This window comes from Danio rerio, chromosome 11 (assembly GCF_052040795.2).
Source record: "Danio rerio strain M-AB ecotype USA chromosome 11, GRCz13ab, whole genome shotgun sequence".
In the NCBI taxonomy this organism is placed as follows: Eukaryota; Metazoa; Chordata; class Actinopteri; order Cypriniformes; family Danionidae; genus Danio; species Danio rerio.
Window position 1 is genome coordinate 2,752,960 of NC_141031.1, and position 15,155 is coordinate 2,768,114.

General features: G+C 35.3%; 2 protein-coding genes across 5 annotated transcripts in view; both read left to right on the forward strand.

Moving 5' to 3' along the window:
- The window catches only part of hipk1b (homeodomain interacting protein kinase 1b), a 93,020-nt gene that overhangs the window by 58,178 nt on the left and 19,687 nt on the right, over positions 1-15,155 (forward strand). The window lies entirely within an intron of this gene.
- Positions 1,771-15,155, forward strand: part of mapk14b (mitogen-activated protein kinase 14b) — a 49,492-nt gene continuing 36,107 nt past the window's right edge. For 3 of the 4 annotated variants that reach the window (XR_015501742.1, XR_015501743.1, XM_087271775.1), the window contains exons 1-2: positions 1,771-2,127; positions 13,280-13,409. Coding sequence is in view for 2 of the 4 variants with exons in the window: in XM_087271775.1 (XP_087127901.1) it covers positions 2,009-2,127; positions 13,280-13,409 (249 nt within the window). In the remaining 2 variants the exon portion in view is untranslated. 4 annotated transcript variants of the gene reach the window in all.

Sequence of the window (15,155 nt, forward strand, 5' to 3'; positions counted from 1 at the left end):
ATTATTAAACATAATTATGACACAAATACAAATTTTATTATTAAAAATTATTAAATATTATTATTAAATAATTTTATTATGCATTAAATTTTTTACACACTGTAGTCATTAATCATTAGTCAGTTGTCAATATATTAAACAGTTTTTAAAATTTTCTTTAAATTGCAGAAACAAACAAGAACATGCAAACAACAGCAAAAATAAAATACTATTACAATGACGACACGATTTATCATGCATTTTATATATATATATATATACTTACCAGCCACATTATTAGGTACACCATTCTACTATCGGGTTGGACCCCGTTTTTCCTTCAGAACTGCTTTAATCCTTCGTGGCAGAGATACAAGATACTGGAAATATTCCTGAGATTTTGCTCCATATTGACATGTTAGCATCACACAGTTGCTGCAGATTTGTCGGCTGCACATCCATGATGCCAATCTTCCGTTCCACCACATCCCAAAGCTGCTCTATTGGATTGAGTTCTGGTGGCTGTGGAGGCCATTTGACTACAATGAACTCATTGTCATGTTCAAGAAACCAGTCTGAGAGGATTCATGCTTTATGACATGGTGTGTTATCCTGCTGAAAGTAGTCATCAGAAGATGGAGACACTGTGCTCATAAAGGGATGGACATGGTCAGCAGCAATACTCAGGTAGGCTGTGGCGTTGACACGATGCTAAATTGGTACTAATGGACCCAAAGTGTGCCAAGAAAATCTCCCCCACACCATCACACCACCACCACCAGCCTGAACCACTGATACAAGGCAGGATGGATCCATGCTTTCCTGTTGTTGATGCCAAATTCTGACGCGGCCATCTGAATGTGTCAGCAGAAATGGAGACTCATCAGAGCAGCAACGTTTCTCCAATCTTCTATTGTCCAGTTTTGGTGAGTCTGTGTGAATTGTAGCCTCAGTTTCCTGTTCTTAGCTGACAGGAGCGGCACCCGGTGTGGTCTTCTGCTGCTGTAGCCCATCCGCCTCAAGGTTGGACGTGTTGTGTGTTCAGAGATGCTCTTCTGCAGACCTCGGTTGTATCGAGTGCTTATTTGAGTTACTGCTGCCTTTCTATCAGCTGGAACCAGTCTGGCCATTCTCCTCTGACCTTTGGCATCAACAAGGCATTTGCGCCCACAGAACTGCAGCTCACTGGATATTTCCTCTATTTCAGACCATTCTCTGTAAACCCTAGAGATGGTTGTGTGTGAAAATCCCAGTAGATCAGCAGTTTCTGAAATACTCAGACCAGCCCGTCTGGTACCAACAACCATGTTCAAAGCCACTTAAATCACCTTTATTCCCCCATTCAGTTGCTTGGGCTGAACTGCAGCAGATCGTCTTGACCATGTCTACACGCCTAAATGCATTGAGTTGCTGCTATGTGATTGGCTGATTAGAAATGTGCATTACCAAGCAGTTGGCCGGTGTACCTAATAAATATGTCATCACAAAAAAAACTACTTAAATCTGAAGTAAAAGACTTTCTCTCTTCTCATATTTAATCACACCACCTTTTCAAACTCTTTTTAAAGTTTTTTTATTTCATTGTTTACATAATAAACTGTAGTATTGTGTGTGTGTGTGTGTGTGTGTGTGTGTGTGTGTGTGAGTGTGTGTGTGTGTGTGTGTGTGGGTGTGTGTGTGTGCGCAAGTTCTGAGTTGCCTTCACAATCTGCAAAAAGCATCTTCCCGTTCTCGCGAGATTTGGAGAGAAGTCCCGAGAGTTGACCTTATGAAGTGACGTCAAGTGAGTTCGTCAGAGGAGAACCTGTAACAGGAAAAAACCCGAGAGAAATCCACAGAAGAAACCTCACGCTTTTCCACGCAGCGGCTCCTCAAGCTTCGCAGCCGGAGTTTGTGCGTTTTCCCGGAGCGCTCTCATGCACGCGGACGGGCTCGTGTACGCGGAGCTCGCGCTTTTGTTGAGTTAACGTAGTTTTTGTTTATATTATCTGCGCGCACCGACATCAGAAGTTTCCAGTCCTCTACAGGAATGTCCCTGAAGGCGAGACCCACTTTTTATCGACAGGAGCTCAATAAGACCATATGGGAGGTTCCGGAGCGGTACCAGAATTTATCACCCGTGGGTTCTGGAGCTTATGGATCCGTATGGTAAGTATATGTTTTCTGGCTGTCGTGTGTGGAGCTCTTGCATAACCACATCTGGCCGCTCGGGCCTCGCCGTTTATTATTATTAACATTATTATGATTGTTTAACGAGTCGTGCTGCAAAGATGAGGCAGATAACAGTGTCTTTGCACACTGAGATTGATCTTGCAGGATTGCATTGCATCTGTTTGTTTTGCAGAAGTCGTTGTTTGCTGTCACATGATGTGTGTTCAGTATATGTTAGGCTTTTATTAACAGTCATGATCCTGCAATACTGCATTTTTTACTCTTCGTTGGCCCTTGCTGCGTTTTTATGTACATTTTGTGATTTAATACAAAAATGTAATTAAATATTAATTATACATGCCCGATTTTGGGTTACCATTGTGTTAAACTACATTTGCATGCGTTGAAAGGTATTTAGCATACGTAATTTAGTGTAATAAAACATCAATTGTTATCATTTATTGCTGTTATTATTGTTAGTGAGTTACGTTATCTATGATGTATTAATAATTAAGCAATAAAGGAGTAATTGTTTAGCAAAAAATATTTTGTAAATTAATTAAATATTCATAAAGCATGCTAGATTTTTTTAGAATAATGTTAACTTAAAATAAATTGATAATCAAACAGTAAAAGAGTAATCATTTTGAGAATAAGCTATGAAATTTTGGGATTTATTATTAATTTATTATTGATTCTTATTAATTTGTAATTTATGATTAATGCTTATTTAATGCTTTATAATGAATTTTTTATTAACGTTTATTAATGCTTTATAATTTAAGTATTTTCCTATTAATTATTATTATTGTTTTTAATGCTTTATAATTTTGGCATTTATAAGTAATTATTATTAATGCTTTATTAATGCTTTTATAATTTAAGCATTTATTAGTAATTACTATTCATTCTGATTAATGTATCATTTATTATTAATGATTATTAATTCTTTGTAATTTAAGCATTTATTATTTATTATTATTAATGGTTATTGATGCTTTATTAGCTTTCATTATTAATTATGAATGCTTATTAATGCTTTATAATTTAAGCATTTATTATTAATTTATCATTAATTCTTATTAATGTATCATTTATTATTAATGCTTAAGTAATGTTTTGTAATTTTAATTATGAATTATTATTAATTCTTATTGCTTTATAATTAAGTATTTATTATTAATTATTATTAATGCTCTATAGTTAAAGCATCATTTATTATTAATTATTATTAATGCTTTGCGATTTAAGCATTTCTTAATAATTGTTATTAATGCTTAATTAATGCTTTATAATTTAAGCATTTATTTTTTTATATTTAATTATATATATATATATATATATATATATATATATATATATATATATATATATATATATATATATATATTAGTTATTTTAAATAGTTGTTGAACATTTTAATATGCGTAAATCAGTGTATAAAAACATAAATTTTTAATGTGGTTATTAGTAATCAGTGTATGCATAACAATACAAAAAAAAATGCATTTAATAATATGCACAATAAATTAATTAACAGCAATTATTTATTAAAAATTAGTTTTTTTAAAAAAATCAATCACGATATACAATAAATAATCCGCACAAAAATATTTTGTTTAACTTAATTTTTAAAAGGTAAAAAAAATATATAAATTATTACAGTCCCAAAGTTTATAAGCAATTCCACAAAAAAATCAAGTTTGAAAGAATTATTTATGCCTAAATCAGAAAATATAAATGAGCAAGCCACATGTGAATTTGAAAGGAAGTTTCTGAGCACATGTGAGATGAAGGCCTCGATGTTGTGCATGAGTCGAACAGGATGATGTCACTCTCTGACTCATAACTCCAGGATTAGGTGGTCTCCTCAGCGCTCCGGTGGGTTAGTCATGCTGTTTGCAATACTACATCGTTTACATCCAGAGCTCTAGAGCAGTGGTTTTCCTTCAGGTCCCAGACTTTACATTAGACACCCAGTGCTGATTGCATACTCTGCTGGAAATGCATTGATTTTGCTTTGTGTGTGTGTTCAGCTAATGCTAGGCTTGATAAGAGTAAAACATTCACTGTGTGGCTTTTGCACTGTTAAAAAATTTAGTAAATTACACAATATTTAACTGCATTAATATCGTATCGTCAATTGTATGTGCTTAATTTTACAGTAGGCCAGTTATGCAATATGTTACTGTATTTAAAAGTTGCATTGTGAACATATGCAATGCAGATAGTTTGCTATGTAATTATTATACAATAAAACATATTGTATAAAGATATGCAATACTGTACACAGCAAGGTAAATAGTGCTGTAAATGTAAATACAGTATTTTTGCTGTAATTAGGTATATGCCGAGTTAGTGTTCTTCCCATACTGATACATTTCCGGTGTAATATTTAGCTGTATTTTATGCTGGGCCTGTAATCAATTATTTTTAAAAAGTGTTTTATATTTATTAAAAATACAAATTTTTCTTAATTTCTGTTTAACGGAGAGCAGATTTCTTCAGCACATTTCTAATCATAATAGTTTTAATAGCTCATCTCTAATGACTGATTTATTTTATCTTTGTCATGATGACAGTAAATAATATTTGACTAGTTATTTTTCAAGACACTAGTATTCAGCTTAAAGTGACATTTAAAGGCTTAACTAGGTTAATTAGGGTAACTAGGCAGGTTAGGGTAATTAGGCAAGTTATTGTATAATGATGAAAAATGTGTGTAAAAAACTGAATAATTTTGACCTTAAAATAGTGTTTAAAAAATTTAAAAAATGCTTTTATTCTAGCCAAAATAAAACAAGACTTTTTCCAGAAGAAAAAATATTATCAGACATACTGTGAACATTTCCTTGCCCTGTTAAACCTCATTTGGGAAATATTTAACAAAGATAAAAAAGTTCAAAGGGGGGCTAAAATTTCTGACTTCAACTGTATATTTGGCCTGAATTTCTGAATAACAGAAGAAAATAATCTTATTTGTATGAACGGATTTTAAAGTCTATGCTGAAATGTTAAAAAAGATTTAAATGTTAGTGTTCAGTGGATATGTTTTAATTAGTTGAATTTACATGAAAGTTACTATATCGTGGCAAAAGTGATATACTATATCATGCAAGTCCTTTTATAACGACAAAAAAGCAATTTTTTAGGAGGCTAATAATATTACCTTCAAAAATATATATTTTTTAAATTTCAAAGCTGCTTTTATTGCAGCTGAAGCAAATAAAATAAAAATATATATAGTTTAGAAAAATATACACTACCTGACAAAAGTCTTGTCGCCTATCCAAGCTTTAGGATCAGCAAATAATTACTTGACTTCTAGTTGATCATTTGGAATCAGAAGTGGCTAATATGAAAGGCAAAGGCCTCTAGATTACGATTATTTTAGCACAATAAAATATGATCATGCCTTGATTTTAAATGATTTCATTAGGACAGTAATGTCTGACTCTGCTTAGACAAAAGTCTCATCACTGAACAGAAATAATGTCCAGTATAGAATATAAAGTCCTGCTGCAGTGGAGACAGAATGAATATTGTGTCTGACTCCATCATGAGCTTGGAGGACTGCATCCATACATCTCTGACTCAAATCACTGATTAATAAAGTTATCTGGAATGGCAAAGAAAGCGTTCCTGCAGGACTCCCAGAGCTCATCAAGAGTCTTTGTGTTCATCTTCAATGCCTCCTCCTCCATCTTACCCCAGACATGCTCAATAATGTTCATGTCTGGTGACTGGGCTGGCCAATCCTGGTGCACTTTGCAGTGGCTAGCGCAACATCCGAAGCTAAAGAAACCAACGCAAACATCGATAAAAACCAAGAGAGTACAATTATGGATGCAATCGCAAGTATGAGAGAAGACTTCTCAATCAAATTTACGGGGATTTTCTCAGCCATACAGAAGGTAAAACAAGAGGTCAAAAGCTTTTCAAACATATTAAACCATGGCAGAACAGGGCAAGGACTGTCCATTCAGGGTTACTTACATATTCCTGGACAGTCCCTAATAATGTGGGCCTGTCCTTTCCTAGCGGTGTCCTCTGTCAGGGATATAAATAGAGCTGCAGTGTGTTTGTTCCCAGGACATTTGAGTCTGGTAAATGGAGCAGTTTGAGTGTGTTCAACAACATCAGTCATCAGTCATCACTTCTTCTGGAAGCTGTGGTGTCCTCGACACGTGTTTCTGACATACAGGAAACACACTCTTTAAAAACCTCGTCATGACTCATAAGAACTGCTTAAAGGGGCAGTTCACCCAAAAATGTCCTGGTAATGCATTCAACCAAAGCTTATCCAAAATATACAGGTGAAGTCCTCCTGTGAAATTTTCCAGATGATGTTTAACAGAGTAAGAAAATGTATCTCCTATAATATTTTTTCTGCTGGAGATAGTCTTATTTGTTTTATTTTGGCTAGAATAAAAGCTTTGTAATTAATTTAAACAATTTTAAGTTCAATATTATTAGCCCTCTTAAGCAATATTTGTTTGCAATTGTCTACAGAACAAACCACTGATATACAATGACTTGCCTATTTACCCTAACTTGCCTAAATAACCTATTAAGTCTATAAATGTCACTTTGAGCTGAATACTAGTATCTTGAAAAATATTATGTGCTGTCCTTATGGCAAAGATAAAAGAAATAATTTCTTTAACATATGAGATCGTGTAAGAGGTCCCAGGTTCAGATCCTGAACGAGCCCCCAAATGTTGCAGCCGGCTCAAAATTATAGCAAAGACAATGCAGACTTGAATGCTTCTGCATTCGTCATCAAAAGTGATGGGACTATATGGAGGCAGATCAGTCTCAAAAGTAATACATTTACAAGATTAAATTTGAAAACTCGTAAATGCGCAAATCGAATTAGTAAATTCACAAAACACTATTCATAAATATGGAAATCCAGTTTAGGAAATTCAAAACACAATTCAGAAACAGGCAAATCAAATTCGTAAATTGAAAACAATTTGTAAATACGCAAAACACTTTTGTAAATATACAAAACACAATTCATAAATACGCAAATCCAATTTAGTAAAGTCAAAACACAATTCATAAAACTACAAATCCAATTCGTAAATTCACAAAACACCATTCATAAATATGCAAATCCAATTTAGCAAATTCAAAACACAATTCAGAAACAGGAAAATCTCAATTTTCAATTTACAAATTAGAATTTACGAATTAGATTTGCATATTTATGAATTGTGTTTTGTGAATTTACGAATTGGATTTGCGCATTTACGAATTATGTTTTGAGTTTTTAAATTAAATTTTGTAAATGTATTATTTTTGAGACTGATCTGGCTTCATAGTTTGTTTTAGAATTGAGGTATTAAAACTATTATGTTTAGAACTATTATGTTTAGATGCGTTGAAGAAATCTTCTCTTTGTTAAACAGAAATTGGGGGAAAAAATAATCAGGGGGTTAATAAATGAGGGGGGGGGGGGGGGGGTAATAATTCTGACTTCAACTGTACATCCTGCAAAGTTCCAGAAAGACGGCTGAATCCGAGATTGGGACTGTGTATTTTTGACAGGCTGATAATTATAGCAACAGATGAGTCAAAAAAAAACAATAACAACAACAACTGATATCTCATATTAGACCTGTGCTTTAAATGGGTAGTTCACCCAGAAATTAACATTCGGTCATCATTTATTTGCTTGCCGTGTTTCAGAAATGTTTCTTCTGTTAAACACAAACGAAGATTAATTGAAGAATGTTGTGCAGCCAACAAATCTGCAGCAACTGCGTGATGCTGTCTTATCATCATAGAGCAAAATCTCTGCTAAATATATTTCCAGTACTTTTTTGAATCTATGCCACAAAGGATTAAGGCATTTCTGAAGGCAAAAGCAGTCCAACCCGGTACTAGTAAGGTGTACCTAATAAAGTGGCCGGTGAGTGTATATAATGCTGTTCAGTAGACATTGGTTGAGTTTGTGAGCTCCAGTAGGAAGTGTAATTCCTGAGATGTGCTAAAATTTCCTGAAATTCCAGACTGTGAGTGTTTATAAACATCCCACATTGTTCACGCAGGTCTTGTTGTTGGAAAGAATAGATTCATCCCGTATTGCTGCTCTCCGGAAAATTGGGGAATTCTCTTGGAGTGGCTGAATCAGAAAGAACATGAAGGGTTTTAGTGTTGAGTTGTTTGTGATCTGGTGCTGGAGGAATGCAGCCATTGACAGCTCTTGATTGGACGCTCCTTTTGCGTACTTCAGTCCTGTTTTCATGAGGTTTGTTTTTCTTGCTCTGGCACTTTGAGTTCTTGGTGATCTAGATAAAGGCAAACTGAAGCCACAACTGTGTGAGAGTTCATGAGAGGTAACAGAAAATATTTAGTTTTTTAGATTTGGGTATAACAGTTGATTTCGATTCAGTCAAAAACTGAATTCAACACTTTCTTACGCTGCAAGAAAACAGGTCACGAAAAAACACTGACTCTTTGGTAGGCCTGTCATGATATCTATATATTGCACCAAAATATATTGTGATAAAGGATATTAGTGTCATTTTAAGACCATTTTATGCCACTCATCATGTAATGACAGAATGACAATATAATATCATCACGATGCAAGTACACTCTTACAAAGAACACGTATATTTTATTCTATAGAATATGTTGTTTAATTATAGTCATTTTATCAATCAGGCACTGGAATCAAAATGCATATCCTAAATAAATGATATTAATGTTAACAAAGTAATAAGTAACAAGGGTTGTGATATCTGCTACCAGGGCTATTTTCAACCGTCAGACACCTACAGGAAAATATACTCTAGTAATTTATAGTAAATGCTATGTTTATTTAACCATACTGACACCTCCAGTAGAGATAGAGATGTTGCTGAAGTGTTGCTAGAATTGTTTTTTTTTTTTTAATATATGGACGATATATATGCATCACCAAAAATGATTGAACTCATGTTCACGTGTTGTGTGATAAGTCGAAATATTGATTATTGTGACAGGCCTATTATTTGGTGAAGCCTATTGGAATACTGTTAGATTGACCTTACAAACTTTATGATTGAGATATGGACATCTAATCCAATTCATAAAATCAAAACACTATTCATAAATACGCAAATCCAATTCAAAACAGTTTGTAAATATGCAAATTCTATTTGTAAAATCAAAACACAATTCATAAATGAGCAAATCTAATTCATCAATTCAAAACACAATTCGTAAATACACGAATCCAATTTGTAAATTCAAAACAATTTGTAAATACGCTTATCAAATTAGTTAATTCAAAACACAATGCATAAATGCACAAATCAACTTCGTAAATTTAAAACAATTTGTAAATACGCTAATCAAATTTGTAAATTTAAAACACAATGCATAAATACAAAATTCCAATTCGTAAATTCAAAACATAATTCATAAATATGCAAATTAAATTAGTAAATGCGCAAAACACATTTCATGAATACGCAAATCCAACTCGTAAATTTAAAACACAGTTCATAATTATGCAAATCAAACGAGTAAATTCAAAACATAATTCATAAATATGCAAATCCAATTTATTAATTCAAAGCACAATTCATAAATATGCAAATCCAATTCGTAAATTCAAAAAACAATTCATAAATGCACAAATCCAGTTCATTAATTCAAAACTCAATTCATAAATATGCAAATCCAATTCGTAAATTCAAAACGATTCGTAAATACGCAAATCCAGTGCGTAAATACGGAAATCAAATTTGTCAATTCAAAAACAATTCATAAATATGCAAATCAATTGAGTAAATTCAAAATAAAATTCATAAATATGCAAATCCAATTTATTAATTCAAAGCACAATTTATAAATATGCAAATCCAATTTGTAAATTCAAAACCCAAGTCATAAATGCCTAAATCCAGTTTGTAAATTAAAAACACAATTCATAAATGTGTGAATCCAATTTATAAATTCAAAACAGTTTGTGAATACGCAAATCCAATTCGTAAATACGCAAAACACAATTTGTTAATTCAAAACACAATAGTAAATATGCAAATCAAATTCGTAAATTCAAAACACATTTCATAAATGCGCAAATCCAATTCGTAAATTCAAAACAATTCGTAAATACACACACTATTTGTAAATTCAAAACGCAATTCATAAATATGAAAATTTAATTCATGTGTCGAAAATATTTACGAATTTTACTTGTGAATTCACAAATTTAGTTGTTGTATTTATGAATTGTTTTGGATTTATGTGAATGTGAATTGTGCTACACATGTATAAACTTTATTTCATTAATGTATTATTTTTGACACTGATCTGACTTTATTAAAGTGTGCAATACATCTTCCAACACACACACACACACACACACACACACACACACACACACACACACCCACACACACACACACACACACACACTCACACACACACTTCTTCTGCGTCCAGTCTCTGTGTCCAGTATGGGCGGCATCACTCTGCTCCAGACTGATAGAGAGAAATGGGACTTTTCCTGTTCTCTGAGGTGCTTTCCCATATTTCACAATCTGCACTGAGTCACTGACTCCACTCTCTCCGCTAGAGCTTTCTCTGGAACTGAACCCAGCATGTGTGCAGAGCAGCAGTCCTGTATCTGTCTGCTGACTAGCGTTCAGCTGTTTTCCTGCAGATAGTTCAGATCAGACTTTACTGTAATAAATAGTGGGGTGTAGCATGGTTCATTTCTGATATTTTACATTATTGTTTTTTACTGTCGAAATATTCCAGTTATCTTTAAAGTGTAGTATTTTTGCTCAATGCACTAGCTATATTTACTAACTACACAAATTATCGACATTTAGTACATAACAAAGAATCTGTTGTACATCTTCACGGCTTTAAACAGTCTGTGTCTGCGCTCAGTGAGTAGCGGTGAGTTCAATGAACTGATGACCTTCATGGCCAATCACAGTCATTTCAACTCAACTCTGCGGACACACACGCATTGTGATATCGATGCTGAAACCATATATTGTTCAGCCCTACTGTTCATGCACGCATACATACTGGGCTGTAACTCTAGCTGATTACTTTTAGGAAGCATGCTTGTTGTGATGTAAACAGATCTGCTCTCCATTACGGTGTGTCTGTGAGAGTGTGTTATTATTCGTCTGGGCCGGCAGACGCTCTGGCGAGGTGTGGTCTGTGGAGAATGGAACAGCGCAAGAAGCTTTGTCTCCTTCATTTGAGAGTCTGGCCCTAATTCACTGTGTGAATGAGGCATAAGAAACTAATTTCTTTGCTCTGATGAGACTAAAATTGAACTCTTTGGAGTAAATGCCAGGCGTTATGTTTGGAGAAAACTCAAGCTAATCGCATGAGGCACGGTGGTGGCAGCATCATGCTGTGGGGATGTGTTTCAGCAGCAGGAAGACTAGTCAGGATAGAGGGAAAGATGAACGCAGCAATGTACAGAGACATCCTGAATGAAGACCTGCACAAGAGTGCTCTTGACCTCAGACTGGGGCGACGGTTCATCTTCCAGCAGGACAATGACCCAAAGCACACCACCAAAATATAAATGGAGTGGCTTTATAACAACTCGTTGAATGTCCTTGAGTGGCCCAGCCAGAGCCCAGACCTAAATCCTATTGAGCATTTCTAGAGGGATCTGAAAATAGCTGTACACTGTCACTTCCCATCAAACTTGAGAGCTTGAGAGGTCCTGCACAGAGGAACGGGCAAAAATTCCCAAAGACAGGTGTGCAGAGCTTGTGCCATCATATTCAAGAAGACTTGAAGCTGTGATCCCTGCCAAAGGTGCAACAACAAAGTATTGAGCAAAGTCTGTGAATACTGATGTACATCTGATTTTACAGGGTTTTTATTTATAATAAATTTGCAACAATTTCAAAAACTTTCCACATTGTCATTATGGGGGATTGTGTGTAGAATGTTGAGGAAATAAATGAATTTAATCTATTTTGGAATAAGGCTGTAACATAAAATATAAAATGGAAAAAGTGAAGCGCTATGAAGACTTTCCGGATGCACTGTGTATAAATATTCAGAATCAGTAGGAATGTTAGCCATCAAGTTTTTTTTATGTGTGTGAATGTGTGTGTGAATGTGTGTGTGAATGTGTGTGTGAATGTGTGTGTGTATGTGTGTGTGTATGTGTGTATGTGTGTGTGTATGTGTGTGTGTGTGTGTGTGTGTGTGTATGTGTGTGTGAATGTGTGTGTGAATGTGTGTGTGAATGTGTGTGTGTATGTGTGTGTGTGTATGTGTGTGTGTATGTGTGTGTGTATGTGTGTGTGTATGTGTGTGTGTATGTGTGTGTATTGGTGTATTGGTGTATTTGTGTGTGTGTGTGTGCGTGTGTGTGTGTGTGTGTGTGTGTGTGTGTGTGTTCCAGGTGCACTTTTAGGTAATTAGGTAGGTCAGCCTCGCCCCAAAAAAACGCTGAATAATGCTAAAATCCTGTAACCATTGACTTTAATAGTCGGAAAAACAAATACTATGGAAGTCAATGGTTACAGGTTTTCTGCTTTCTTCAAAATATTTAATATAAGATGCTGGAGAATGCTGAAATCCTGTACACCACAGGTGTCAAACTCAGTTCCAAAAGGGCCGCAGCTCTGCACAGTTTAGTTCCAACCCTAATTAAACACACCTGATCAAACTAATTGAGTTCTTTAGGCTTGTTTGAAACCCACAGGTAAGTGTGTTGGAGCAGGGTTGGAACTAAACTGTGCAGGGCTTCGGCCGTCCAGGAATTGAGTTTGACACTCCTGCTGTACACGTTGACTTCAATATTAGGAAAAACAAATACTGTGGAAGTCAATGGTTACAGGTTTTCCGCTTTCTTCAAGAGTTCCCCTATGCTAAAGAATGATAAAATCCTGTAACCATTGACTTCCATAGTGTTTGTTTTTCCTACTATTGAAGTTAGTGGGTACACTTTTTCTGCTTTCTTAAAAAAAGATAGTTCACCCCAGCACTGCCATTTTGGGTGTAATGGAAACCATTTATTTTAGATAATCTTATATAAACTAATTCCTATTTTTCTATGGAAATCTTGAGCAGCTTGAATCTCCGGTAATCGTGTGGTCTGTATTGATGATCATATTGCTGATGTGTGTTATTGTTTTTTTTTTTTCCCCTGCAGCTCCGCGTTTGATGGTAAGGCAGGCCTGCGGGTCGCAGTGAAGAAACTCTCCCGGCCGTTCCAGTCCATCATCCACGCCAAACGCACGTACAGAGAACTGCGGCTGCTCAAACACATGAAGCACGAGAATGTAAGAAACGTCCACATTTATGACTCTTCTTACTTTAGGTACACTTTGCAGTCAAAATGATTCGCTCTCCTGTGAGTTTTGTTTTCTTTTTCAAATATTTCACAATTGATGTTGAACAGATTCAGTCATTTTTCACAGAATTTTCTTTAATACTTTTTCTTCTGGAAATTTTTTTTTTATTTCGGCTAGAATAAAAGCAGTTTTTCATTTTTAAAGAAACATTTTAAGGTGAATATTATTAGCCCCCTTGTCCTCCCACGGTTCAGTGCACCCTGTGGTCCGCGGTTCAGAATCTGCATTATTATTGGTCACAGCCATGTCACCCTGCAGCCCAAGACCGGTTACTCACTGAAGCTAAGCAGGGCTGAGCCTGGTCAGTGTCTGGATGGGAGACCACTAGGGAACACTAGGTTGCTGTTGGAAGTGGTGTTAGTGAGGCCAGCAGGGGGCGCTCAACCTGTGGTCTGTGTGAGTCCTAATGCCCCAGTAAAAGTGAAGGGGACACTACACTGTCAGTGGGCGCCGTCTTTCGGATGAGACGTTAAACCGAGGTCCTGACTCTCTGTGGTCAATAAAAATCCCATGGCACTTCTCGTAAAAGAGCAGGGGTGTTTTTTTTTATATTTGTTAATAAAAACAACCTCAACGCTCATTGCACTTGCGAAGACCTGTCCAATCACCCAATCACCTTAGTATGTAAATCTGTTGTTGACATCACGCTTCCTCACGTGTCGGTATGTGTGTGTGAGTTTCAGCGGGTTTCAGCATGGCAAGTGAAGGAGATACAGCGCAAATGCGCAGGTAAGGCCAAACCCCAGCGTGTTGCCGTCAGTGTTTCAACAGACTCAAAAACATAACGAATGGCGTTTTTTATTGTTATTGCAAAAATAGCCTAGATCAGTGGTCACTAACAGCCTGATCGAGGTCCGTATCCAGACCCAGAAGCGTCCTATATGGACGCAGACATACAGCAGGTCTGTTGCTTCAGCTTACCGCTATCTGCCAATTAGTTTTCTTCTCAATGTTCGGTTCCCGCTGAAATACCCTTTTAAGTCCCAAGGTGTTTTTTTACATGCATTTTTTTATATGATGTACTTTTAGAGAAAGTGCTGTCCATATATGTGGACTCGTGGTCCAAATTTACATAAAACACTTTTTGTGACTGTTTTGTAATCCATATTTAACATATAATTTTCTATCAGAGGGCAAAAACTAAATTTCTCCCCATTATGGACAGTTAAAAGTAGTGTTTGGGACATTTCATTTGCTGCAAAACAGTTGTTGGATGACACTGTATGTCTGTAACAAAATATAAAGCATTCAAAGTATTTTAAACAGCCACTTAAGAGCTAAAATGTGCTGTCCACATATGTGGCCACCAAGCCCTGGGAGGTTAAGAGAGAAGAGCAGAGAAAACACTCTCTCTTAGCTTGAGTTTCATTCACTATGGTTAGTGCTGATAAGTGAAACGGAGCTCTCTGGAATCATAATAAAATCATAAAGAAATCATACAGAAAAAACGTGTTGTTGCCTTGGTAAAGCAAGCATAATATAAACAGAAGTAATCAATACTTTAAAAGTGCTCGACTATTAAGATGCGTTGACATCAATATTTATCTGAATAATTTGTTGAGTGTTGAGTCGAGATGTAAAATAGAAAAGGAGGAAATTCAAGCTTTGTTTTTAAGCATTTTATTTGATCATACAATTTTCCAAATGTCCTACTTTTATTTAATCAATGCAGGA